The sequence below is a fragment of the Capricornis sumatraensis genome, chromosome 5 (assembly GCF_032405125.1).
Source record: "Capricornis sumatraensis isolate serow.1 chromosome 5, serow.2, whole genome shotgun sequence".
NCBI lineage: Eukaryota > Metazoa > Chordata > Mammalia > Artiodactyla > Bovidae > Capricornis > Capricornis sumatraensis.
This window is the reverse complement of record NC_091073.1, coordinates 68,841,754-68,865,991: the sequence shown is the minus strand read 5'-3', so window position 1 is coordinate 68,865,991 and position 24,238 is coordinate 68,841,754. Positions and strand designations below refer to the sequence as shown.

At 39.7% G+C, this 24,238-nt stretch overlaps 1 protein-coding gene across 2 annotated transcripts in view; it reads left to right on the top strand.

Annotated features, from left to right (window-relative positions):
* Positions 1-4,287: 4,287 nt before the first annotated feature.
* The window catches only part of AVL9 (AVL9 cell migration associated), a 50,754-nt gene continuing 30,803 nt past the window's right edge, over positions 4,288-24,238 (top strand). For both annotated transcript variants that reach the window (XM_068973269.1, XM_068973268.1), the window contains exons 1-3: positions 4,288-4,377; positions 22,297-22,417; positions 24,096-24,181. In XM_068973269.1, the coding sequence (XP_068829370.1) occupies positions 4,288-4,377; positions 22,297-22,417; positions 24,096-24,181 (297 nt within the window). The remainder of the gene's footprint in view (positions 4,378-22,296; positions 22,418-24,095; positions 24,182-24,238) is intronic.

Genomic DNA, 24,238 nt, shown 5'->3' with positions numbered 1-24,238 from the left:
CCGGAAGTGGCCTGCCTCTATCGACGTCGGAACGGCGAGTTTGAAAGAGCGCGCTTCCGCTTTTTTCCGGCCCGGGCAGGCTCGACCAATCTGAGGCCGAGAGTGCGATTGAGGAGATCCAGCCACTTCTTTATCCTGCAGTGAGATTCTAGAAAGTGTTTCTGTTCACTGAGCGTTCTAGGTTCTCCACAGATAACTCTCCTCTCCAAACTTCCAAGAGACTTTAGAGATCTCCGGTCTTATAAATAAGTTATTTCTCTAATCCGGAAGACTGCGAAACGGAAGCCTTTGTGCTGTCTTATTTCCCCTTATCGAGGTGTGTCTCATATCAACCCAGGATCTTTCTTCGACCAGAATCAATAAATTTGATTTTCCCGCCACCGATTCATTGTGTTGCAATTTTCGTTAAAAAAAAAAATCTACCGCTTCTTTTAAAAGTTTGATGATTTGAAAACCCACAACTAGCATTTTTAATAAAGTTTTCTGGGCGAGGGGTAAATTTTAAGTATGTTTTCTATTTTCTACTATCGTTTTCTTTTTCTATTTATCTATTCTACTTTTTCATTTTTTTCCATTTCTACTGTTATCTATTTTCTACTATCAGGAGTTGGTGATGGACAGGGAAGCCTGGTGTGCTGCAGTCCATGGGGTCGCAAAGAGTCGGACAAAACAGTGACAGAACTGAACTGTCCTTTTTAATCTTGTAATATCTAGGAGTCTACTATACATTTTGTATACATTATTTCTTCCACAGTCCAACAGGCAACCACCAGATGTCATTCTATGTTAATAACATCACATTTAGGAAACCTTGGTGCTTTTACGCATCTGTTTTGAAAAGAAAAAGCGAACAAATTTTATGCGTTGGTCTATTTTATGTTTATATCTGAGGAGCTTAAAGCTAAAGAGTTTAAGCAGGAAAGGCCAGGAAGAACATCATTCATTCACACAATGGCTGCAAAGCACCAATCATTCATTCATCGAACAAATACTTTAGTTGAACATTGGCATTTTGCTCAGTATGAAACAGCGTAAAGAACAGAACTACAACGTCTTCTGCCCTTATAGGAGCTAAAGGATAAATGGGGGAGAAAGACAACTAGCAAGCATTATGTACAAAGCACGTGGAATTTAATATGTAAAGCAAAAAGTCCTCTTTTAACTTCAGGGATTTTAGTCAATCGTCACATCATTCTTTGGCAAGACAAAGTAATGCCAAAAAAAACTTTTTTTCCTATATCTATTCTTGTTTCATTTTCACCATACCATAATGTGAATAGGAACCAAAGTCAAGGTATTGTTGCTACCTGATAGAGTTTAAAATTCAAGAAAATAAGCTTTAAGTCAATATCTTGCTTTCCATTACAGAAACCAAGTTAACATTCAGCACTATTGATGAAGAATAAAGGAGGTCTTATACTCTGAAAAAGGAAATACAATTTGTTTACACAGTAGTTAATGGGGATTGCAGGAATAGGTGTTTTTATTCTACTGAGTTCTTTCCTGAGGCAAGACACGAAAAGAAACAACAGGCCAATTCCAAATGAATTTGAAAACATATCATAGCTCTGTCTCCAGGGTTTTTCTCCTGGTTCTTACTTACAGAGCAGACATAAAATAGAACTTATAATTTATCATAACACATATTATAATTACAAGAAGCTCTTCAATGTACTGTATGTTCAAAAAGACATTTCTAATTTTTTCCCTGGAGATAAATTTCATCATAAAATACAAGCAAATGTTTCCTTTCAAAATAATATTAAGGAAGTATTTCATTATCTCAAATCGCTATTTCCAATCTTGTTCTTTCCAACACTTTTTAAAATAAAGGAGAAATTCCTATTTTCCCTCAATGTGTCCTTATAGACAATATGTTGCTAATGAATGTATTTTATATAAATAGAACTCATTAAAAACTAATGTAAAAGTTGTTAAATTGTTAAATGGACCAGTCTGTATAATTAGAGATGGAAAAAATTTTATAAATTCCCTTGCTTACTTTCTCTCCCAATTTTCCCTGTGACATATCTTCTTTGTTTAGGCCATTATTTTAAATGATATATTTTTAAAACATTTAAGCAAATAATGCTTATGAATAAATAATTTCATCTTAGTTAGAGACCCTAGCATGCAAAATGTAACAGATTTGGGGGAGTATGGCTGTGCTGGGCCTTATCTGTGGCCGTTGAGATCTTTAGCTGTGCCATACAAACTCTTAGCTGGGGCATGTAGGATCTAGTTCCCTGACCAGGGATCAAACCCAGGCCCTCTGCATTGAGCCACTTTATACTGCTATCACTGGGATCTCCTGCACAATGAAGTAAACAGTTGGCATTCACTACAGATACAGAGTTCTAAGATGCCCTGACTTTTTTTTTTTAAATGTTCAATTTCACTTCAATTTTAGCTAGGCTAATTGTGGAAAATGTCAAAGCAGATGGAAGAAAACAGTAACATATTCTGTATACAGGGAATGTTATAGTTTCACGCACAGTTCTGAGTCAGTACCAAAAATTTTGTAATACAGAAAAGAAATAGTAGCAACAACTTGAAGTTTTTCTACAGTATTATTAGCATTAAAACAATTCTACTGAATCACAGAAAGTATGTTCTATTAATAAGAAGAAAATGGAAGTTAAAGTCACTCAGTCCTGTCCAACTCTTTGGAGACCTCACCAACTTTAATAGTCTTCAAGGCTCCCCTATCCATGGAATTTCCAGACAAGAATACTGGAGTGGGTAGCCATTCCCTTCTCCAGTGTATGGTCCCTACCCAGGGATTGAACCCAGGTCTTCTGCATTGCAGGCAGATTCTTTACCATCTGAGCCGCCATTATACAGTTTTTCCCAGCCATACTTCGATTAGAATGCAGGTCCTTAAATTTTAAGGCCAGAGTGGAAACCATTAACTATTAAGGTTGTCTAAACTAAGAGATGGGCAACTTGTAATGATAAACTTCACAACTAGTTATTGCAATGATTGTGAATGCTATTTGAAGCAGGCACCTACCCTCAAACTGCCCTGGACAAGACTTGTTAAATCTGCTAGTATTTCCACTATTCACTTTAAATTGACATAAAATGAGATAGTTTCTTTTTTAATTCAACTGGAACAATCAGTAAGGAAATAAAAACCTCTGATAACTGACTCCATGTATTTTGTGCTGATCAGAGTACTAAACCCAGAAAGATAGAATGAAAAGAAAAATTTTTTTTTAAATAGCAAGACTAAATTGGCCTTTCCTGGTGGCTCAGACAGTTAAGAATCTGCCTGCAATGCAGGAGACCTGGGATCAATCCCTGGGTCGGGAAGATCACCCGGCGAAGGGAACGGCTACCCACTCCAGTATTCTTGCCTGGATAATTTCACGGACAGAGGAGCCTGGCGGGCTACAGTCTTTGGGGTCGCAAAGAGTCTGACACGACTGAGCAACCAACACTTTCACAACAAAGTAAAAAATAAAATATCAGGACTAGAATAATCATTTTTACAGGTTTCCCTGTAAACTTACTTTATTTTCAAGGATATTCTGCATGAGGCCTTAAAACGCTTACAAACTCTTACACACAAAATTTAAATAAGGAAAAAACACAGAACGAAGCAAAAGAGAAACTCTGGGTAAGCAAGTAACTTAAAGGTTGAATACACAGACGTAGAGCTGCACCGATATGTCTCCATGTTATCAAAATTTAAGAATAAAGGGCAGAGACTCCAGGCCAGAGAGGCGAAGGGAAGGAGGTGGAAGAATTGGATACACGGAAAATGAAGGGGAAAAAAGGTAGGAAAAAACTGACGGAAAAGATGGGTAGGGGCGGAGATTTTAAGTAGGAAGAATCAAGGACAGAGGAGGAAGGGGGAAAAGGTCGCACACAGAGGGGGTGAACTGGGGACAGGTGTGCCCAGAAGCCCCACCAGGCCCCGCCCTCGGCCCCGCCCACCCAGGGCCCCCGCCCCACTCCCCAGGCCCCGCCCCGCCATCGGGCCCAGCCCCGTCAGGTCCCTCCCGGTCCTGCCCAGTCCCGCCTCGCCCGCGGCGGCCCCAGCATCAGGTGACAGCCCGGAAACAGCGGAAGCGGATGAGGGAAGCGCGGCCGCGGCCCGGGGGGGCGGTGCAGAGCTGCAGGATCGTCGGCCTCCTCCCGGCCCCGTGCGCGGCTCTCATGCGGCTCCCTCGCTGACACCTGAAATCCACCTCTCGCCGTCCTCCTGGGGATCGCGGGGTCGCCTAGCTTGCCGCCCTCGGCGGTTGAAGTCATCGTCGTGCGGGCCCGCGGCGTTCGTCCATGGAGATCAGGCGGGGCGGCGATGGCCCCCCACGGGGGCCCGTCCTGCACATCGTGGTGGTGGGCTTTCATCACAAGAAGGGCTGCCAGGTGAGGAAGGAGCCTGTGCCCGCCCCCGACCGTTCTGGCGTTCGCGCGCTGCCGACACCCACGCCGTTCCGCTCGGCTCAGACCACCCTCCAGTGCCCTCGGCCCTCCGCCCCTGAACTTGACTCCTCTCTCCTGATCCTCGCACTCACCCTACCTGAAGCCCACCCCACACGCTCCCTGTTTTGCCCTCCCCCTGAAAATTGTATCTTGAGCAGCGGAGGAGCTATGTGTCGGTATGTTGGGGTAGGTAGATATTTAGGTTCTTCCGTGGAGTCAGAGGAAGGTAATCGATGGTCGGCCCACCCTTCCTCATCCATCTCTGTCTGCGTTGACTTTCTGGTTGTCTGCTTTTAGTGGGATTCCCTTAGAAGAAAAATCAGCACTTGGGCTGCGTTTTGAAGGTAATGAGCTCTGGGCTTCCACACGAGTGAGTACCTTAGGATGGTCGAAGCACAGGCGGCACCGTGGGAAAATCAACTTCCTTTGTTTATCTGTGAAAGCCCTGGAACCCCTGTTGGGCTGATGTACTGACTCCGCCCCCCTTCCCATTCGGCCTTCTAGTTCCTATTTAGTCTTGTCCAGATCTTGCCTTTTGATGAGAGAGAGACTCTCCAGCTCAGTTGCAGTGAGGGGAAGTGTTATTTACTGAGCAAAGAAACGTGGAAATACTAAGTCATTTTTAAGCTTCTTCACTGAAATGGTGAACGGGAACAATAGGACATCTGCAGTCTATGTATCGAAGGCAGGGGAACAAAGGTAGAGGATATTTAATGAGCGCAGACATTGGAAGGCAGTGATGTCATAATGTGCTATGAACAGTAAATTGAAATGCTTAAAGTATTAAAAATGCTGATTGCTACCGCTAGGTAATACAGCATTTCAAAGAAAATGTAATATTTTAGAAGATTGATAGGCAAAATTTCAGTTCAGTAAAGGATAATGACAGAAAAGTGATGGAGTGAAAGTAGTTGTGTATGTGTGTGTTTTAAAGACAGGTTCACTTAAAAATATATTCCTTGTCCCTCAAGTAAAAATGACATAGAAAGTTACCAAGGAGGACGTGACATTGTTCAGGGTAGTATTAGAAAATTCCAGGCAACAGCAGTAGAATATATATGTTTTTTAAATGTAGCCTTATATTTGGAGGTAAGAAAATAAATATTTGAAATAACTGTAGTATGGCACGTGAGTAGTGCCTTTGTGCTCAGTCGTGTCTGACTCTTTCGATCCCATAGACGGTAGCCCTGCCAGGCTTCTCTGTCCAGGGGATTCTCTAGGCAAGAATAACTGGAGTGGGTTGCCATTTCCTACCCAGGGGATCTTCCCCAGCCAGGGGTAGAATCCACGTTTCCTGCATGGCAGGCAAGTTCTTTACCACTGGGCTACCTAGGAAGCCTGTAGGCAGTGTTCATCATCCTTAGACTTTTAATACTTTAAAACTTCATCTAGTTGTATGACAACTAACATCAAAGAGATGAAGTTTTAAAGTATTAAAAATCTAAGGATGATGATCACCGCTTACCTCAGATATGGGTGAAGCAACTGAAACTTAGAGGAAGTAGCTGATCTTGCCAAGGTTATGCTGGAGTCAGACTTAGAATTGCCTTGGCGCCCTGTGTGTTCATTCAGCTGAGCCACGTGGCATGTAGGAGTCTTCTATGAAAAAGTAAGGGGTGGGTCCCAAACAAACGAAATTTTTAATGACAAAAAAGAAGGAAATATTGGCAGGGAATAGAATAAACTTTTACTCATTGCTGTCATCTAAAGTCAAGATTAATTATTATGTGTTCTTCCTGTTTTATTGGTAGAAGTAATATAATTTATGTTTCCAGTGAGGAAAAATGATTTATCATGAAAAATATATACTAATTAGGGATTGCTGCTGCTGCTAAGTCGCTTCAGTCGTGTCTGACTCTGTGTGACCCCATAGATGGCAGCCCACCAGGCTCCCCCGTCCCTAGGATTCTCTAGGCGAGAACACTGGAGTGGGTTGCCATTTCCTTCTCCAATGCATGAAAGTGGAAAATGAAAGTGAAGTCGCTCAACTCTTAGCGACCCCATGGACTGCAGCCTACCAGGCTCCTCCATCCATGGGATTTTCCAGGCAAGAGTACTAGAGTGGGGTGCCATTGCCTTCTCCGTGCCTTCTCCTAGGGGCTGCTAAATAGCTACTCCACTCAGACAGCAGAGCAAATTAATGAAAAGGCTCTCACACTGAGTTGGTTGATAAAACTGACAGGTCAATGCAGTCAAAAATAATTAAACTTTTGCTGGAGACATAATTTGTATAAATTTATGAAAGTTCATCCAGCTGGAATAGGATGTTCAGTTGATGTAGAATAGTATAGGAAAAGATGGTAAAATAGTTTGTTCAACTACATTTCTAATTTTTTGGTTGCCCTACTTTCCTCCCTTTTTTGTCTTAGTTTTTATAAAATATCAAGAAAGTGTTCTAAAAATCCCAATATAAGTCATACTGGGTTTTCCAGGTGGCGCAGTGGTAAAGAATCTGCCTGCCAATGCAGGAGACCAAGAGATGAGGGTTCAATCCCTGGGTTGGTAGGAAATAATAGTCCACTCCAGTATTCTTGCCTGGGAAATTCCATAGACAAAGGAGCCTGATGGGCTACAGCCTGATGGGGTCACAAAGAGTCAGACATGACTGAACACATAGGCAAAACATGCGTTGTATTAGTTCTTAAATGATGTTCTTCACTTTTGCAAATGATTCTAGAAGACCTACAACTCTGCTTTCTTAAAAAAATTTTTATTGGAGTATAGTTGATTTACAATGTTGTGTTAGTTTCTGATGTACAGCAAGTGAATCAGTTACGCATAAATCCCACTATTTAGATTCTTTCCCATATAGATCATTACAGAGTGTTGAGGAGAGTTCCCTGTGCTATAAATAGGTCCTTATTATCTATTTTTATATAGTAGTGTGTATATGTTGGTCCCAATCTCCCAGTTTAGCCTTCCTCCCTTTCCCCCTACTAACCATAAGTTTGTTTTCTACATCTGTGACTCTATTTCTGTTTTGTAAATAAATTCATTTGTACCATTTTTTTAGGTTCCACTTGCAAGTGATATCGTATGATATCTATCTTTCTCAGTCTGAGTTACTTCACTCAGTGTGACAATCTCTAGGTCCATCCATGTTGCTGCAAATGGTATTACTTAGTTCTTTTTTATGGTTGAATAATATTCCGTTGTATATGCACCACATCTTTATCTTTTCCTCTGTCAATAGACATCAGGTTGCTTCCATCTCCTGGCTATTGTAAATAGTGCTACAGTGAACTATGGGGTGCATGTATCCAACTCTGCTTTCTTAATCTCTCAAAAATCCAAATATGTTTGATGTTCTGTAAAGTTACATGCATTAAGTCCTAGGCAGAAGGACTGCTCTAGAGACGGCTTTTCTTTGTTAATCGGTATATCAGGTGTTTCAGACTTTTTAATTACATAAGGTTTCCCTCAGGATAAATTAATCAACTACCTTCTTGTGTAAAGGATTAAAAGTACATGGCTCATTGAACTGTGGCTGGCTTTGGATTGTTTTAGGCGGTTTGAGGGTGCTTTGTTAGACTGCTCTTCCAAGTACTGAAAATGCTGCAGGTCATGTTGAGCACCAGTTCATTCAATGCACTGAGATCATTCATAGAAAAAATTTCCATACTTGGTTGTAATTTATAATATTTAGATTCAAGTGAGCCAAAGTTAAACCTTCATTTAAAAAAGTAACTCCTTGTAGCATTGTGCTGGGCTGAACATGGTGACTTTCTCTAGAGGAATGCACTAAGTCTTTGTAGACTCTTCTGGTATATTCTGCTGTGAAGGTGCTCTCTAGTGCCGTGATAAAGAAGTCAGGTCCGTTCACATGGGCCAGAGGAAAAGCCATTTGTGTTGAAGGTCCTCAAACTAGGCATGTAGATGTTCACGCCTTCATCTTGTTTGTGACATTTTTCCAACTTTGAGGCCTTCAGATGTATTTTAAATGAAAAATGCCTCTTAAATTAGAATCAACATCTATTAACGTTATCATTTGATTATTTTCTCACTTTTAGTTGGTTAATTCATGGGGGTGGATTCTTCTATAGATACATGTTCGTTTCTAGTGTTTGTTCTCATTTATTGATATACTTAACATTTAGAACATTTTAAGTGAGCTGAGGTACTACCATGACATTTCAAATGGTTTTGAAATATTTACTCATTCCGACTCTTCCCCTGAAATTGTTTAAAATTTAGCACTTAGTAAAGAACTCTTCTTCCTTAAAAATTCACCTGCAGTTAGACCCATTAACATGAGGTAATTTATAGACTTCTCTGTAGTAGTTTGCTTATTATAGATTCTGTGTTCCAGAGTTTTGCTTGTTCTTTATTTGCTTTGTGGAAGTAAACATATAAACCGAATTTGTCAGATTCACCATAATTTTGGCAAAATAACATAATCAATGTATAGCAAATAAATCTTCTGGTTATTTCTTAGAGTGGAACTTTATTAAGCACTCAAATTAGTAGGGAATAGTTATTTTCCAAAAATGATGTCATAGAAAGTTGGAATTAGGAACTTCCCTGGAAGTCCAGTGTTCAGACTCTGTGCGCCTAATGCAGAGGGCACAGGTTCAATCCCTGGACCTAGAACTAAGGATCCCGCATGGCACAGCCAAAAAAAAAAAAAATTCCAAACCAGAAAAAGTTGGAATTATTGCTTTAATTTTGGCCACTATTCTGGTAGAGTTCATGGTTTTATGTACAAAGCTAGCAGTTTTAATTCTTGAAGAAACTGGTTTTACCAGCCTGTACTTCTCTAAAAGGTAGAATTGTGAAAGAACTAGAACTCACACTTGCACTAGTTAGAGCAGTGAATAAGTGAATAAAGCAACTAGATACAGTGAAGAGAACAGTGTGTTTTCCTGTTGGACTGAGTGGGCTCATCATAGCAAAGTATCTGTGAGTGGCAGGATGTAGCATTGTAAATTCAGGGGTGAGTTGAGGAGATCTGGAGGGACATTTGGTTTATGTTGGGGTTATAGTGTCAAGTCCTGACTCACTTCAGGTTTTGGGGACAGAAGGCTGGCTGACAAATACACAGTTTAGGCACCTGCTGTTGATGGGATCCTGTGGTGACAATAATGAAATATTGGGGAGATCTTATTTATAATTCTTGTTATAATTAAATAGGTCTTTGGGACAGGAAAAGCAAATTTTGTGAGAATTAGAGGTTAGGGAAGAATAAAATCTAAAGTTTGTTTTTTGTTCTTTCTTTAGCTATGCAGAAAAACTCCAGAAATGAGATTACGTTTTCTGGCCCTCCATAGCATTTTTATATATTGGTGGAGGTTTCTCCTTGATTTTAGCCATGCTTTTTCTGTGCTGAAATGAAACTTTCTCACTTTGCAGGGCTGCAACATTAACACTTAGTAGCAGTGGAATACGTTTTCTTTTAGGCCTTGGCATCACAGCTAAGCAGGATAGGGGGGCAGGGGATCAACCTTCAAGAAATCAGGAAGATTCTTTTGTCTTAAGATTCTCTGCAGGTGGCTAGACAGTGCCTAAGAGCCTAACAGTATATAAATTTCTTTCTTTACCTTAAGTCCTTGATCCCCAGTAACCCACAAGTTACCTAAGTAATATCATGGGTAGTCTTCTCCTTGTTATCAGTGTGATCGCAGATCCTTTGCTGAGCCCAGATTTTGCTAGATATGGGGAAATTGCAGGGATGGGCACTATAAGAGGAAGATGAAGACCTACCTACTGAATAATTTTTAAAAAGACTGGTCCTATTATATTCTTTGGTTAAGATGCCATCGGATTAAAAACTGTTTTCGTCCTAGGATATTTTTAGAGGCTGTTATTTAAGTTGATTTTTTGGACAGTTTTTAAAATAGTATTTCAGCTGTTTTAAGAAATGACATTTCTTTTCAGAAGTAATATGTATTCACTGTGGTAGAAAAGTGAGAATATAGAGAAAAAAGAAAACTGGCACTTAAAATCCTTTATCCTAAAGAAGTCTGCCTTGATAAAATTCCTCCATTTCTCCATTTTTAAATGAATATACATAGCTTTTTCCAGGAATGTATTAAACTATAAACAAGTTTTTTGACCTGCCCTTTAAATGTAACTTTATACCATTAATATCTTCCATTTTGAGAAGTATTGAATTTTAGCATCTTAAAATAGCTAAGTGTTTTATTGAAATCTTTATTTAACTGGTCTCCTTTTTAGACACTTAAGTGGCATTTCAGTGTTTTGCTATTTTAAATAGTGCAGCAAAGAACATCATTGTGACATTGCACCATTTTTGTAAGTGTGGAGACTATTTTAAGCCATCTCTCTTTTTTTTTAATGATGAGCTTGTTAAAATAGACTTTGAAGCAGAATATCCTGAACACAATTTAAATTACTCTGGATGATTCTGTCTTCATCACAAATGTCACCCATTGTACTATGGCATTCTGGGTTTATTTTAACATAGAGTGATTTGCACATGCCTATGACTCAGCGGGGCTTTTGATAACCAGTCCGAGAGAGGGTACTTCTCAGTGTCGACCAGAAACATAACGCTGTAGTTTTCAGCTTACCCTCCCTTCTTTCTCATATGTTGCTTCTTTTCTTATGTGGACTGGAAGGGCATATCTACTAAATATGTACGAAATACAATGGCTTAGTCATGAATTTTGAAAGAAGACCTAAAGAATTCTCTTTATCCAGGGGTTCATGGTAGCTAGTTAAGCTGATAGATGCTTTTCTCACTTGTTCCTGGTCGGCAGTGTTCTAGGTAATTAAATCGTCAGAAGTCCAAGTTCAGGGTAAACTGTTTGGGTGTTCAGTTAGATTTGAAAACAGCCCTCTGCACTTGTATTTTCTTAATCCAACTTGTTGTCACAAGGTTTGCTAGCTATGTATTAAGGGAATCACTGCAGAGTTGTTAATGAAACCTGTTCCTGCTCCCCTAGCCTTCACGGGTGATGTTAGTAATTTGTTAGGTTCTATTTGGTGGGTATGGTGCACACCCAGAAATTGAAATATTTTATTGAACTGTTCAAAATAAATTTATGTATAACAGATTGCTAAGGTAGAGTTTATTAAAATAAATTTATTTAATCATTTCTTAAGAAGTTTTCTAATTTTTTTCTGTAAGAAAATAATTTTTTGTCATTTTAGTATATATTCACAATAGCTTAGAGATTAATGTTCCATTTATATCATGTTATCCAGAAGATCAGTCTTCAACATTGCACCAGATTTTTTTTTAATAATTACTCTTCCTATCTTCCATTGTTATTGTTTAGTCGTTAATTCGTGTCCGACTCTTTGCGACCCCGTGGACTGTAGCCTGCCAGGCTCCTCTGTCCAGGAGATTTCCCAGGCAAGAGTATGGGAGTGGCTTGCCATTTCCTTCTCCAGGGGCTTTGTATATGGAATTCTTTATATCTCTTTGTAATTTCAGCTCTGCCAACTTTGTTAGAGAATAATGAGGAAGAGTGCCAGTTCTTTTCTAGCATTGAATCTTCCAGAAATTTGCAAAGGAAAGTATAACTTAGAGAAGACCTGATTTCTATGTCCAGCATTTCAAGTGAAAAACATTCTCACAGAGCCTTGGTGCCTATAATGTTTTGACTGTTAGGAAAACAAATCCCTGAGATGCTTACAAAGGAAGCAGAGAAGTGGAGCAGCTGGTTCAGAATCTCATGAAGTCCTCTCCTTCTCTCAGTAAGCCTTGTATCCTTATTGGTGGATTCCAAGGATGTGTTTAGTTGGTGTGCTGTTTGGCACTGTGGCTTCTATGGGTCTCTGACAGTGGAGTGGTTGCATTGTTAGAGAACAAGGGTATTTTTGAAGTACTCAGAGTTCACATCAGGACACTATGTTATTGTTTTGGTTTTGTAGTTATTCATTGGTGTTTTTCCAACCTTTTGCTTCTGAAGACAAAGTAAATGGACTCTGACTAGAGGACCCCAATTTGACTTGAAAACTATGGGAAAGGGTGGTAATTTTTATTATTCCTGGAGAGTAAACATATGTCACTGTTTTTTTACATAGTTCATTTAGCATTTTGAAAAATTGTCTTTTTATTCCTTGTGGTTAGAAAATTATTATTCAGCTTTCGGGCTTCCCTGGTCTCTCAGTAGTAAAAGAATCTGCCTGCCAATGCAGGAGATGTGGGTTTAATCTCTGGGTGGGGAAGATCCCCTGGAGAAGGAAATGGCAACCTACTCCAGTATTCTTGCCTGGGAAATCCCATGGACAAAGGAACCTGGCTACAGTCCATGGGGTTGCAAAAGATTTGGATATAACTTAGTAACTTGTTCAATCAATCAGTCGTTTCTGACTCTGCGGCTCCATGGACTGCAGCACACCAGGCTTCCCTATCCTTCACCATCTCCCATAGTTTGCTCAAACTCATGTCCATTGAGTCTGTGATGCCATCCAACCGTCTTGTCCTCTGTCATCCCCTTCTCTTCTTGCCTTCAGTCTTTCTCAGCATCAGGGTCTTTTCTAACGAGTCAGCTCCTCACATCAGGTGGCCAAAGTAAGGAGCTTCAGCATTAGTCCTGCCAACGAATATTCAGGGTAGATTTTCTTTGGGATTGACTGGTTTGATCTCCTTGGAGTCCAAGGGACTCTCAAGAATCTTCTCCAGCATCCACAGTTCAAAGACATCAGTTTCTTCAGTGCTCAGCCTTTCTTATTGTCCATCTCTCTCATCCATGCATAACTACTTGAAAACCACAGCTTTGACTATATGGACCTTTGTCAGCAAAGTAATTTCTCTGCTTTTTAATATGCTGTCTAGGTTTGTCATAGCTTTTCTTCCAAGGAGCAAGCGTCTTTTAATTTCATGGCTGCAGTCACTGTCTGCAGTGATTTTGGAGCCCCCCAAAATAAAGTGTGTCACTGTTTCCATTGTTTCCTTGTGTATTTGCCATGAAGTGATGGGACTGGATGCATGATCTTAGTTTTTTGAATGTTGAGTTTTAAGCCAGCTTTTTCACTCTCCTCTTTGACCTTCACCAAGAGACTCTTTAATTCCTCTTTGCTTTCTGCTGTTAGCGTGGTGTCATCTACATATCTGCTGCTGCTGCTGCTAAGGCACATCAGTCGTGTCCAACTCTGTGTGACCCCATAGACGGCAGCCCACCAGGCTCCCCTGTCCCTGGGATTCTCCAGGCAAGAACACTGGAATGGGTTGCCATTTCTTTTTCCAATGGATGAAAGTGAAAAGTGAAAGTGAAGTTGCACAGTCGTGTCCGATGCTTACCGACCCCATGGACTGCAGCCCACCAGACTCCTCCATCCATGGGAGTTTCCAGGCAAGAGTACTGGAGTGGGTTGCCAGTGCCTTCTCCGCTACATATCTGAGGCTATTGTTATTTTTCTTGGCAATCTTGATTCCAGCTTGTGCTTCATCCAGCCTGACATTTTGCATTATGTGCTCTGCATATAAGTTAAATAAGCAGGGTAATAATATAGCCTTGATGTACTCCTTTCCCAATTTTGAACCAGTGCGTTATTCCATGTCTGGTTCTGACTTTAGCGACTAAACAACAATTCAATTTTCACTTGTTAGCAATCATCCTTTGTCTTCTTTTTCCCTTCTCTTATCTTCTTTTATAGTTATTTAAGTGTGAAAATTTTATTGCTAATTAAGATCAAAATAGATTTTGCCATATGAGTGTTTGTTGACATAAAAAGATACTTCAAATATGTGTGATTTAATATTTAGTATTATCCTTTCAGTTCCATTGCTCAGTCATGTCCGACTCTGTGACCCCATGAATCACAGCACACCAGGCCTCCCTGTCCATCACCACCTCCCAGAGTTTACCCAAACTCATATCCATTGAGTCGGTGATGCCATCCAGCCATCTCATCCTCTGTCGTCCGCTTCTCCTGCCCCCAATCCCTCCCAGCATCAGGGTCTTTTCCAGTGAGTCAACTCTTCGCATGAGGTGGCCAAAGTATTGGAGTTTCAGCTTCAGCATCAGTCCTTCCAATGTTACCCTTTAGGGGATATATATTAATATATACTAATTTAATATTATCTTTTTAGGGGAGCAATAGATAACATTTGTTACACATTGTCTGTGCTAATACCTTACCAGATACCATGTTTGATCCCCAAATTTAACTTAGATTTTGGGCTGTGAACTTTCACTATATAATAGTACTCTTACTGGATGATAATCATTCTAAATGTTTCTTAGTCTCTGGAGATGTACTTTGTGTTTTGTCAGTGATTTTTCACATATACTCAGGACTGCCATATACAATGTGCAGACCCTGTACAGCACAGCTGCAGGGGAGAGCCCTTCCAGTAGACTGCCATTGTTGGTGGGTCTCCCTAGACTGTCCAGTGAGACTGCCTATATACCTGCCTTTACTTTCTGCTTAGTTTTATTGGCTTTATTGTTTAAATTGTGTTTTCATTCAACAGAGTATTATGTAAGAGTCTCAGGTAACCTCCAAGAGAATTCCTCTTAAGCCTTTGTGCCATGAATTGTATGTATGTGTGTGGATTATTTTGGATATATTGAATGGGCGCATACAGAGTATTGAGTCAGCACTCAAAACATGTAGAATTTACACCTTAAGATTTATAAATCCCATTAAGTGCAAATAACAGATTCACTGTTGTTTTGTTTTTCCCCACTCATCAACTGTGTATCTAACAATTTAGTCATATTCTACACTAGCTACCCAGAGTTAGCCTCATACTCCACAGGTTTAAGGGCTCAGCCCCACAAGATGCGCTTACTTTAGACATCAGTCCCAGGTCCCCAGGCTACCTGCATTTCTGTCCAACTTTGCTACAGATTCAGGGGTTCCCGTGTTCCCTGTTCAGATTCTGAGATTTCCTAGAGCAACTCACAAAACTCAGGAAAACACTGCTTACTTTTACTGATTTATTTAAGGATACCTCTCTGGAATAGCCCAATGGGAGAGATGCATAGGATAAAGTATATGAGCCGAGGCATGGAACTTGCAAGACCTCTCTGGGAACAGCATCCTCCTAGCACCTCAGTGTCTTCATCAGCTGAGAAGCTTCCTGAACCTGATTGGGGATTTTATGGAGGTTTCATTACATAGGCATGATGGATTAAATCATTAGACATTGGTGATTGAACTCAATCTCCACTCCCTCTCCCCTCCCTGAGATTGAGAGGTGGAGCTGAAAGTTCCTCGCTTCGAATCAAGGCTTCCTCATTCTGGTGACCAGGCCCCGTTCCAGAGTCATTTAACCCCACCTAGAGTCACCTCGTTAGCTTGTTGTTGTTCAGTTGCTCAGCCATATCTGACTCTTTGCAACCCTATGAACTGCAGCACGCCAGGCTACCCTGTCCCTCATCAGCTCCCGGAACTTGTTCAAACTCACGTCCATTGGGTTGGTGATGCCACCCAATCATCTTGTTCTCTTTGCTCCCCTTCTCCTCCTGCCTTCGGACACTGGCGTGGTTGCAAGCATCTTCTTATGAATAACAAAAGATGTTCCTATCATTTGGGAAATTCCAAAGGGTTGTAGGAGCTTAGGGTTAGGACCAGGGACATAGGTCAAATGTATATTTTTTATTACATCACACTTAACTGTCCTGTATAGGTAATAATAATGTTTTTAAAAAAGCTATAAAAATATTCAACAGTAGAGCATTGACTAATGAAACAAAACTATATTGAAATTATTGTATATGTGTAGACACAAAGGAGTTTGTGTGGAAGTGTTATAAACTTGATTAGAAAGTTTAGCAGTCTCCAAATGCAAGGATTTGTTGGTGGCAGGTAAACCAGTAGAATTCTAGAAAGTTGCCAACACAATATAGGCAATGTTCAATTTGTAAAAAGTTGTATCACCAAAGTTGGCTGTTTGAAATTTTGAATACATATTCCCGAAGAAGCATTGTTAAAAATATTCTGGGTGCAAGTCAGTCTAAAGCTGCCTTAATTTACTCATGGAATTCTTCAAGCATATGTAGTATCTACAGTTAAAACAATTTTATGAGTTGACTATATTTTATATTCCAGCTAAAGTCACTCAAAGCAGGTTTTTCTTCAGTAGAATCAGGAGAATATATTGAACATAACATAGCATCAGATATTAATTAGACTCTGGTCACTGGTAACTTGTTAACTAAATCATCAGAAAAATAGATCTTTTCACCTCCCTTTGCTTCCAAAAAGATAGGATGGAAATAAGATTTCCTTCAGAAATTAGGAACTGCTTGTGGTTATCTTTTGCTTTTTCTAAATTCTAAAAGCAGTCATTTAAAAATAAATGCCAGTTTACCTAAAAGTAAACGATAGTATTTTCAACTTACCGTCAAGTGGTTTAGAAAATGTATCCGTATACACGTGCAACACAAATAAAGCACATGTGGACAAAAATTAGCAGTTTGTGAATACAGATGAAAGTATAAGATTGTTCAAATTTTCTATAACTTGGAAATTTTAAAAACCGATGGGAAAAGATAAAAGCAGGACTATTCCTTTATCTCCGACCCTATTTACCTCTCCAGAGATAAAACCTCTATATTAAAGATGTTTTTCAGGGATGTTTTTTGATTCATTTACAAAGATGTGCTATGTAACTGTTTGCATAAATGGGATTACAGTAGGATTATGCTATATTTACTGATATCCTGCTTCCTCATTAAATTTAATAGTTGCATTAATTTTCTATTACTGTTACCACAAGCCACACACTTAAAACAGTGCAAGAGTTCTGGAGGTCAGAAATCTGAAATAGGTTTCACTAAGGCTAAAATCAAGGTGTTGGCAGCTCTGCGTTGCTTCAGGATAATCTGGGGGAGAATTAGTTTTCTTGCGTTTTCCAGCTTCTAGAGGTCACCTGCACTCCTTCGCTCAAGTGACTTCTGAAGGCTCAAGTGCCTTCCTCCATCTTCAAAGCATCTTGAAGCTTATCACCGTCACTGTCTCTGCCTCTGCCTCCTCTGCCTCTCATAAGGACCCTTGTGATTACATTGGGACCGCCTGGATAATCCCCATCTGGAGATAATCTTATCTGCGACATCCCTTTTGCATTGTAAAGTAAGGACAGATTCTGAGAATTAGGAGATGGACATGTCTGGAGGGCTTTTATTTTACCTACTTCACAGTATACCATACCTGTCTTGCTTTATCTATAAGTCTACCATTCTTTTTAACAGCTGGAGAGAACTGATGTAAAATCTCATTGACCAATCCTCTGATGAATATTTAGGTTTCCAGTTTTTATGCTACAGTAAGTCATATCACTGTGAACATTTTTGTACTTCTCCATGTGAACATCTGTGTGTATTTGTGGAATAAATTCCTAAAATAGAACTTAAGTTAGAGTAAATGTATTACTGACTTGATAATTCTGCCAAATAGCCACCCAAACTGCTGTACCAATTTATAGTTGCACAGCCAAACCCCATATTCTTGTCAGCACAAAGTGTGAATAATTTTTTTCATGTTTTTCAATAATGAGTAAAAATTTTGAAATTCCTTTCCTATGTTTAAATAGATTGAGCACTGTTGTACTACTTTCTTTTGGAATTTTCACGATTAAAGTTGTCGAATGAAAAAAGAAGGCACAACATAAGAGTTGTGAGTTAAATTTTATTTGGGGGCAAAATGAGGACTATAGCCCTGGAGACAGCCTCTCAGAAACATCTGAGGAGCAGCTCTGAAGAGGTAGCTGGGGAGGTCAGTATGTATACCAATACTGTGTGATTTTGGTGAAGGGGGGATACATGGAGTTAAGCCCACATTTGGCAAAGGGTTACTGCTGGTCACAAGGAGCAGATACCCTTGTCAATGATTTTAGTGCTTTTCTAGGTATAATTTAAAATTATATCTAAATTTTAAGATTTTAGCTGTAAGAATTTAGGCTCATAAATATTCTGAAAATATCTGACAGCCTGCTTTGCCAGTTTTTCTGAGAGCACAGAGTGCCTCATTCCTAATCTCTGCCTTAAATTCCATTCAGAGTATGTTGAAGGTCCATGACTGAAGTGGTTAGTGACCTAATCCTTGTAGAGACAGGTTTCAAGTGATAATTTTTAGTTGGCAAAAACTTTTTGGATCATAAAGAGCAACATACTTCTTGATGTACTTGTGATAATTTGAATCCATGATGCTCATATTTATTAAAAAGCATGTTTATTCCATACTAAATGTTTTTAAAGTAAATACTATACATTAAAATTAGTGGTTTTTCAAATGAAATTATTTTGTAATAATTACCAAGTCTTCTTATGTTAAGTATTATATATTGGACTTTAGTGTTTACATAAAACACAATAATTTATTTCCTTGGTGTTTTGTGGGGGGGCGGGGGCGGGAGGTTGTTGTTTTTCCTGTTAAACCAAGGATTCTGAGTTGATAATTTTTTTTCTTTTTTAACTTTGTAACTACCAGATTCATAGCTTCAGGTTTGAACTTATATCCTTCTCTTGATGGCACATTTTGCCTTCCCTTACACTTTGAAGAATTGCCAGTATAAAACTGGTATGATAGAGAAGACACAGAGAGATGTGAAGGTAGCCTAAGATTATTTATGCCTCCAGTTAACTGATATTAAATAACTGATCTTGGAGAGAAAGTTTGACTCCATAAATCAAACCTTTGAAAAATCCTTTCAAACTGAAATGTTGATTGCTTCTGGAGGTGGGGGGCAGGGAAATTTAAACATTTCAGTATGGCACAGATTACTTGTTAAAAACAATCATTTTTAAAGCCCTTTTATAATCAGCTCTCATATGACTAGTGGCACCTTGATTACCTTAAATGTAGGAAAATCAGCCATCATGTCCTTCCACATTAAAGGTGAGATCTAAAAGTGATTCTCATCCTTATGTTGTTCCAACTTTAGTGTATTTATTACTGATGTAATGCAAATCCCTTTAAAAAAAGTATGTTTTGAAAGAAAATTAAATGTAAGTCAGTGTGATACAATCCAGGTATTCAGCATTGAATTTTGTCAGCTCTCACTGAGATAACCAAAAGATAAAGAAGCAGAGGGAAGAATGCTGGTAAACCTGGGGAATGCCAGAAACTGGCGGCTTCTGCTAAAAACCGTTATTTCTCTAAGATACAGTATTAGACTTCATTGATCAGTTCTCAATCTTGGGGCAAAAAATAACCTAAAGTGGTAGTTAATGCCCACTCATCCCCTAACAGCTCATTGAAACCATAAGCTCCAGTATTGGGAGCAAGGGAGTCAGGTGATGAGAAGCAAAGCTAGATCTTGACTCAGCTTCTCAGGCTCCTTTGTTGACTCTCTCCTACTCAGTTCAAGAGGATATTGGTTTTTCTCAGGGCTCCCTGTCTTCAGTTACCATCTATTTGGTTCAGTTCAGTTCAGTTCAGTCACTCAGTCATGTCCTACTCTTTGCGACCCCATGAATAGCAGCACGCCAGGCCTCCCTGTCCATCACCAACTCCCGAGTCCACTCAAACTCATGTCCATCGAGTCGGTGATGCCATCCAGCCATCTCATCCTCTGTTGTCCCCTTCTCCTCCTGCCCCCATCCCTCCCAGCATTCAGGGTCTTTTCCAATAAGTCAACTCTTTGCATGAGGTGGCCAAAGTATTGGAATTTCAGCTTTAGCATCAGTCCTTCCAGTGAACACCCAGGACTTTAGAATGGACTGGTTGGAACTCCTTGCAGTCCAAGGGACTCTCAACAGTCTTCTCCAACACCACAGTTCAAAAGCATCAATTCTTCAGTGCTCAGCTTTCTTCACAGTCCAACTCTCACATCCATACATGACCACTGGAAAAACCATAGCCTTGACTAGATGGACCTTAGTCGGCAAAGTAATGTCTCTGCTTTTGAATATGCTATCTAGGTTGGTCATAACTTTCCTTCCAAGGAGTAAGCGTCTTTTAATATCATGGCTGCAATCACCATCTGCAGTGATTTTAGAGCCCCCCAAAATAAAGTCTGACACTGTTTCCCCATCTATTTCCCATGAAGTGATGGGACCAGATGCCATGATCTTCGTTTTCTGAATGTTGAGCTTTAAGCCAACTTTTTCACTCTCCTCTTTCACTTTCATCAAGAGGCTTTTTAGTTCTCTTCACTTTCTGGCATAAGGGTGGTGTCATCTGCATATCTGAGGTTATTGATATTTCTCCTGGCAATCTTGATTCCAACTTGTGCTTCTTCCAACCCAGCATTTCTCATGATGTACTCTGCATAGAAGTTAAATAAGCAGGGTGACAATATACAGCCTTGACATACTCCTTTTCCTATTTAGAACCAGTGTGTTGTTCCATGTCCAGTTCTAACAGTTGCTTCCTGACCTGCATATGGGTTTCTCAAGAGGCAGGTCAGGTGGTCTGGTATTCCCATCTCTCTCAGAATTTTCCACAGTTTCTCGTGATCCACACAGTCAAAGGCTTTGGCATAGTCAATAAAGTAGAAATAGATGTTTTTCTGGAACTCTCTGTTTAGAATGGACTGGTTGGATCTCCTTGCAGTCCAAGGGATTCTCAAAAGAGTCTTCTTCAACACTGCTCTGCATTCACATGCTTATATCTTTCCTTTTCTCCTTTGCTTTTTGCTTCTCTTCTTTTCACAGCTATTTGTAAGGCCTCCTCAGACAGCCATTTTTCTTTTTTGCATTTCTTTTCCATGGGGATGGTCTTGATCCCTGTCTCCTGTACAGTGTCACAAACCTCCATCCATAGTTCATCAGGCACTCTGTCAGATCTAGTCCCTTAAATCTATTTCTCACTTCCACTGTATAATCATAAGGGATTTGATTTAGGTCATACCTGAATGGTCTAGTGGTTTTCCCTACGTTCTTCAGTTTAAGTCTGAATTTGGCAATAAGCAGTTCATGATCTGAGCCACAGTCAGCTCCCAGTCTTGTTTTTGCTGACTGTATAGAGCTTCTCCATCTTTGGCTGCAAAGAATATAATCAGTCTGATTTCGGTGTTGACCATCTGGTGATGTCCATGTGTTGAGTCTTCTCTTGTGTTGTTGGAAGAGAGTGTTTGTTATGACTAGTGGGTTCTCTTGGCAAAACTCTATTAGCCTTTGCCCTGCTTCATTTCGTACTCCAAGGCCAGATTTGCCTGTTACTCCAGGTGTTTCTTGACTTCCTACTTTTGCATTCCAGTCCCCTATAATGAAAAGGACATCTTTTTTGGGTGTTAGTTCTAAAAGGTCTTGTAGGTCTTCATAGAACAGTTCAACTTCAGCTTCTTCAGCGTTACTGGTCGGGGCATATGCTTGGATTACCATGATATTGAATGGTTTGCATTGGAAACGAACAGAGATCATTCTGTCGTTTTTGAGATTGCATCCAAGTACTGCATTTCGGACTCTTTTGTTGACCATGATGGCTACTCCATTTCTTCTGAGGGATTCCTGCCTGCAGTAGTAGATATAATGGTCATCTGAGTTAAACTCACCCATTCCAGTCCATTTTAGTTCTCTGATTCCTAGAATGTCGATGTTCACTCTTGCCATCTCCTGTTTGACCACTCCCAATTTGTCTTGATTCATGGACCTAACATTCCAGGTTCCTATGCAATATTGCTCTTTACAAAAGCATCAGACTTTGCTTCTATCACCAGTCACATCCACAACTGGGTATTGATCTATTTGGTAACAACTCCCAAACGTATATCTCCAATTCAGTCACCATCCCCACTACACCCTACCCTTAAACACGTCAAAATTAAACGCCTTTAAATCAAAAAAGGGGAAAGGCTTACTTTTTTTTTTCCTTCTTCTTATCCTCCTTTTTTCTTTTTCTTCTTCTATACCGGTGGGTTTGTTGATATTGTCAAATGGCATCAACAAGCATGGCTTATCCTTACTTCTGTCATTGAGAGTTTGAAAGCATTTTTGCCTGTCGAGGTATAACTTTCCCTTTGATCTTCACCCTGTTGGCTAACATTCCTTCCCATTTTAGGTCGAGTTCTCTTACCCACCCCTGATTCCAGGAGATGGACATGATAGTCACAGCTTACCTGAAGAATGGAAGTACTTGCCCTTCCTTGCCTTACCAGATGGCGCACACAACTACCAAGAAGGTATGTAAACAGACAGTGGAGCAATCAATAGATGCCTTTTTTGTTTTTTGTTTTTTTTTTTTCAAAATTGCTCCGACATCTTAGAGTCTGAGTACTGGTAATGAAAGACATTTGGCCTAGTGATTGTTCATAAAATATTTAAGTGCTTGTTTGAAGAGGACTAGTGAGTTATTTATACTAGAGGATCTGCAGAAGAGTACCAGGCTTATATCGGCAATGGTTGGTGAACATTGGCCACTCTTTTGCCAAGAGCTCTGGCCAAGGTAAGTGATTAGCCATATTAGGATGTCTGCTATTGGTAGCACTTTCTGTATTTAAACCTCAGACTCCTCTCAGAGACAAACTCAGGAAGGTTACCTGGACCAGCTTCAGGCTGATTGAAGCTCTAGCTACAAGTTTACTAGCTTCATCTTCCAGTGCCCACCTGAAAACACCTGGGGTTGTTTTTCCTCTCCTGAAGCATTGCCGTCACAGTCTGCTTAAAAGTTTTCACGCATGAGAAGCGTGTTAACACCCTCAAAGAAAGCAGCTCTGTGAAGTTAGTATGGAATCTCCTATCACCCTATACATGAGTGCTTTGAATGGCTTAATGAAGAAATATGCTTTATCATGGTTTTATAGGCTCTTCTAAGACCAGATTAAACTTGGTTTGGTTGCTTGCTTTTCTAAAATTTATTACTTTCTGTATGAAAGGAGGCAAATTCTACTATGCAGTTTAACATAAAATTTAAATGCTGTATTTTTAGCCTCACAAACCTTTTTAACTTTTTATTTTGTATTGGGGAATAGCCAATTCACAAATCTTTTTGTAAAAATATTTTTAGTATGAGAGCTTTTAAACATACAGAAAAGTTGGAAGAATAGTAAATATTTGACAGATTTTCTTTGTATGTCTACGGTTTTGCCTATATTATACTTCCCTGGTGGCTCAGATGGTAAAGAATCGGCCTGCAATGCTGGAGACCCAGGTTTGATCCCTGGGTCAGGAAGATCCCCTGGAGAAGGGAATGGCTACCCACTCCAGTATTCTTGCCTGGAGAATCCCATGGACAGAGCAGCCTGGCAGACTATAGTCCATCGGGTTTCAAAGAGTCAGACATGACTGAGCAACTAACACTTTCATGGTTTTGCCTATACTATTTGAAAGTCAGTTGTAAACATCATGACGCTTTATCTATAAATACTTAAGCCTGCATTTTCTAAAAGTAAGATCATTCCTGGGATGACTTTGGATTTGACCTTTACCACAGCTAAGAGATTTAACAGTAATTCCATAATACCACCTTATATCCAGCCTACATTCAGATTTCCTCAATTGTCCTAAGAATTTCCTGGATCTGTTCAAAATTTCTGTGTTGCCTTTGGTTGATAGGATTCTTTACTTTCTTTTAATCTGGGATAATCCTGTATAATAAAGTGTTTTCTGAGAAAGGCAACTGTAGTCTCAATTCATCCTGTTACAATTCAGCCTCTAGAGCTTTTTGTGTGGTGAGTATATACTGAAAGGCAGGGAGAGGAATTCCAAGAAACCAGTGGTTTGATGCTAGAAATAAATCTGACATGGGTTCCTGTTACTTCATCATTTTTGTTTCAATGGCTGCATTATACTAATGTCAGAGTTGATTATTAAATACAAGTAATCTACTTTGGTATTTACATTTTTCTGTATATCTCTTAGATACTGTGTTTTTTCACTTGCCACCCAGAAATGGAAATGGAGCCACTATATATGGTATCTCTTGCTATCGACAGATTGAAGCCAAGGTAAGACAGTTAAAATTAAAACCAAAAAAATACTTGAAAACTCCTTGTACTGGCCAC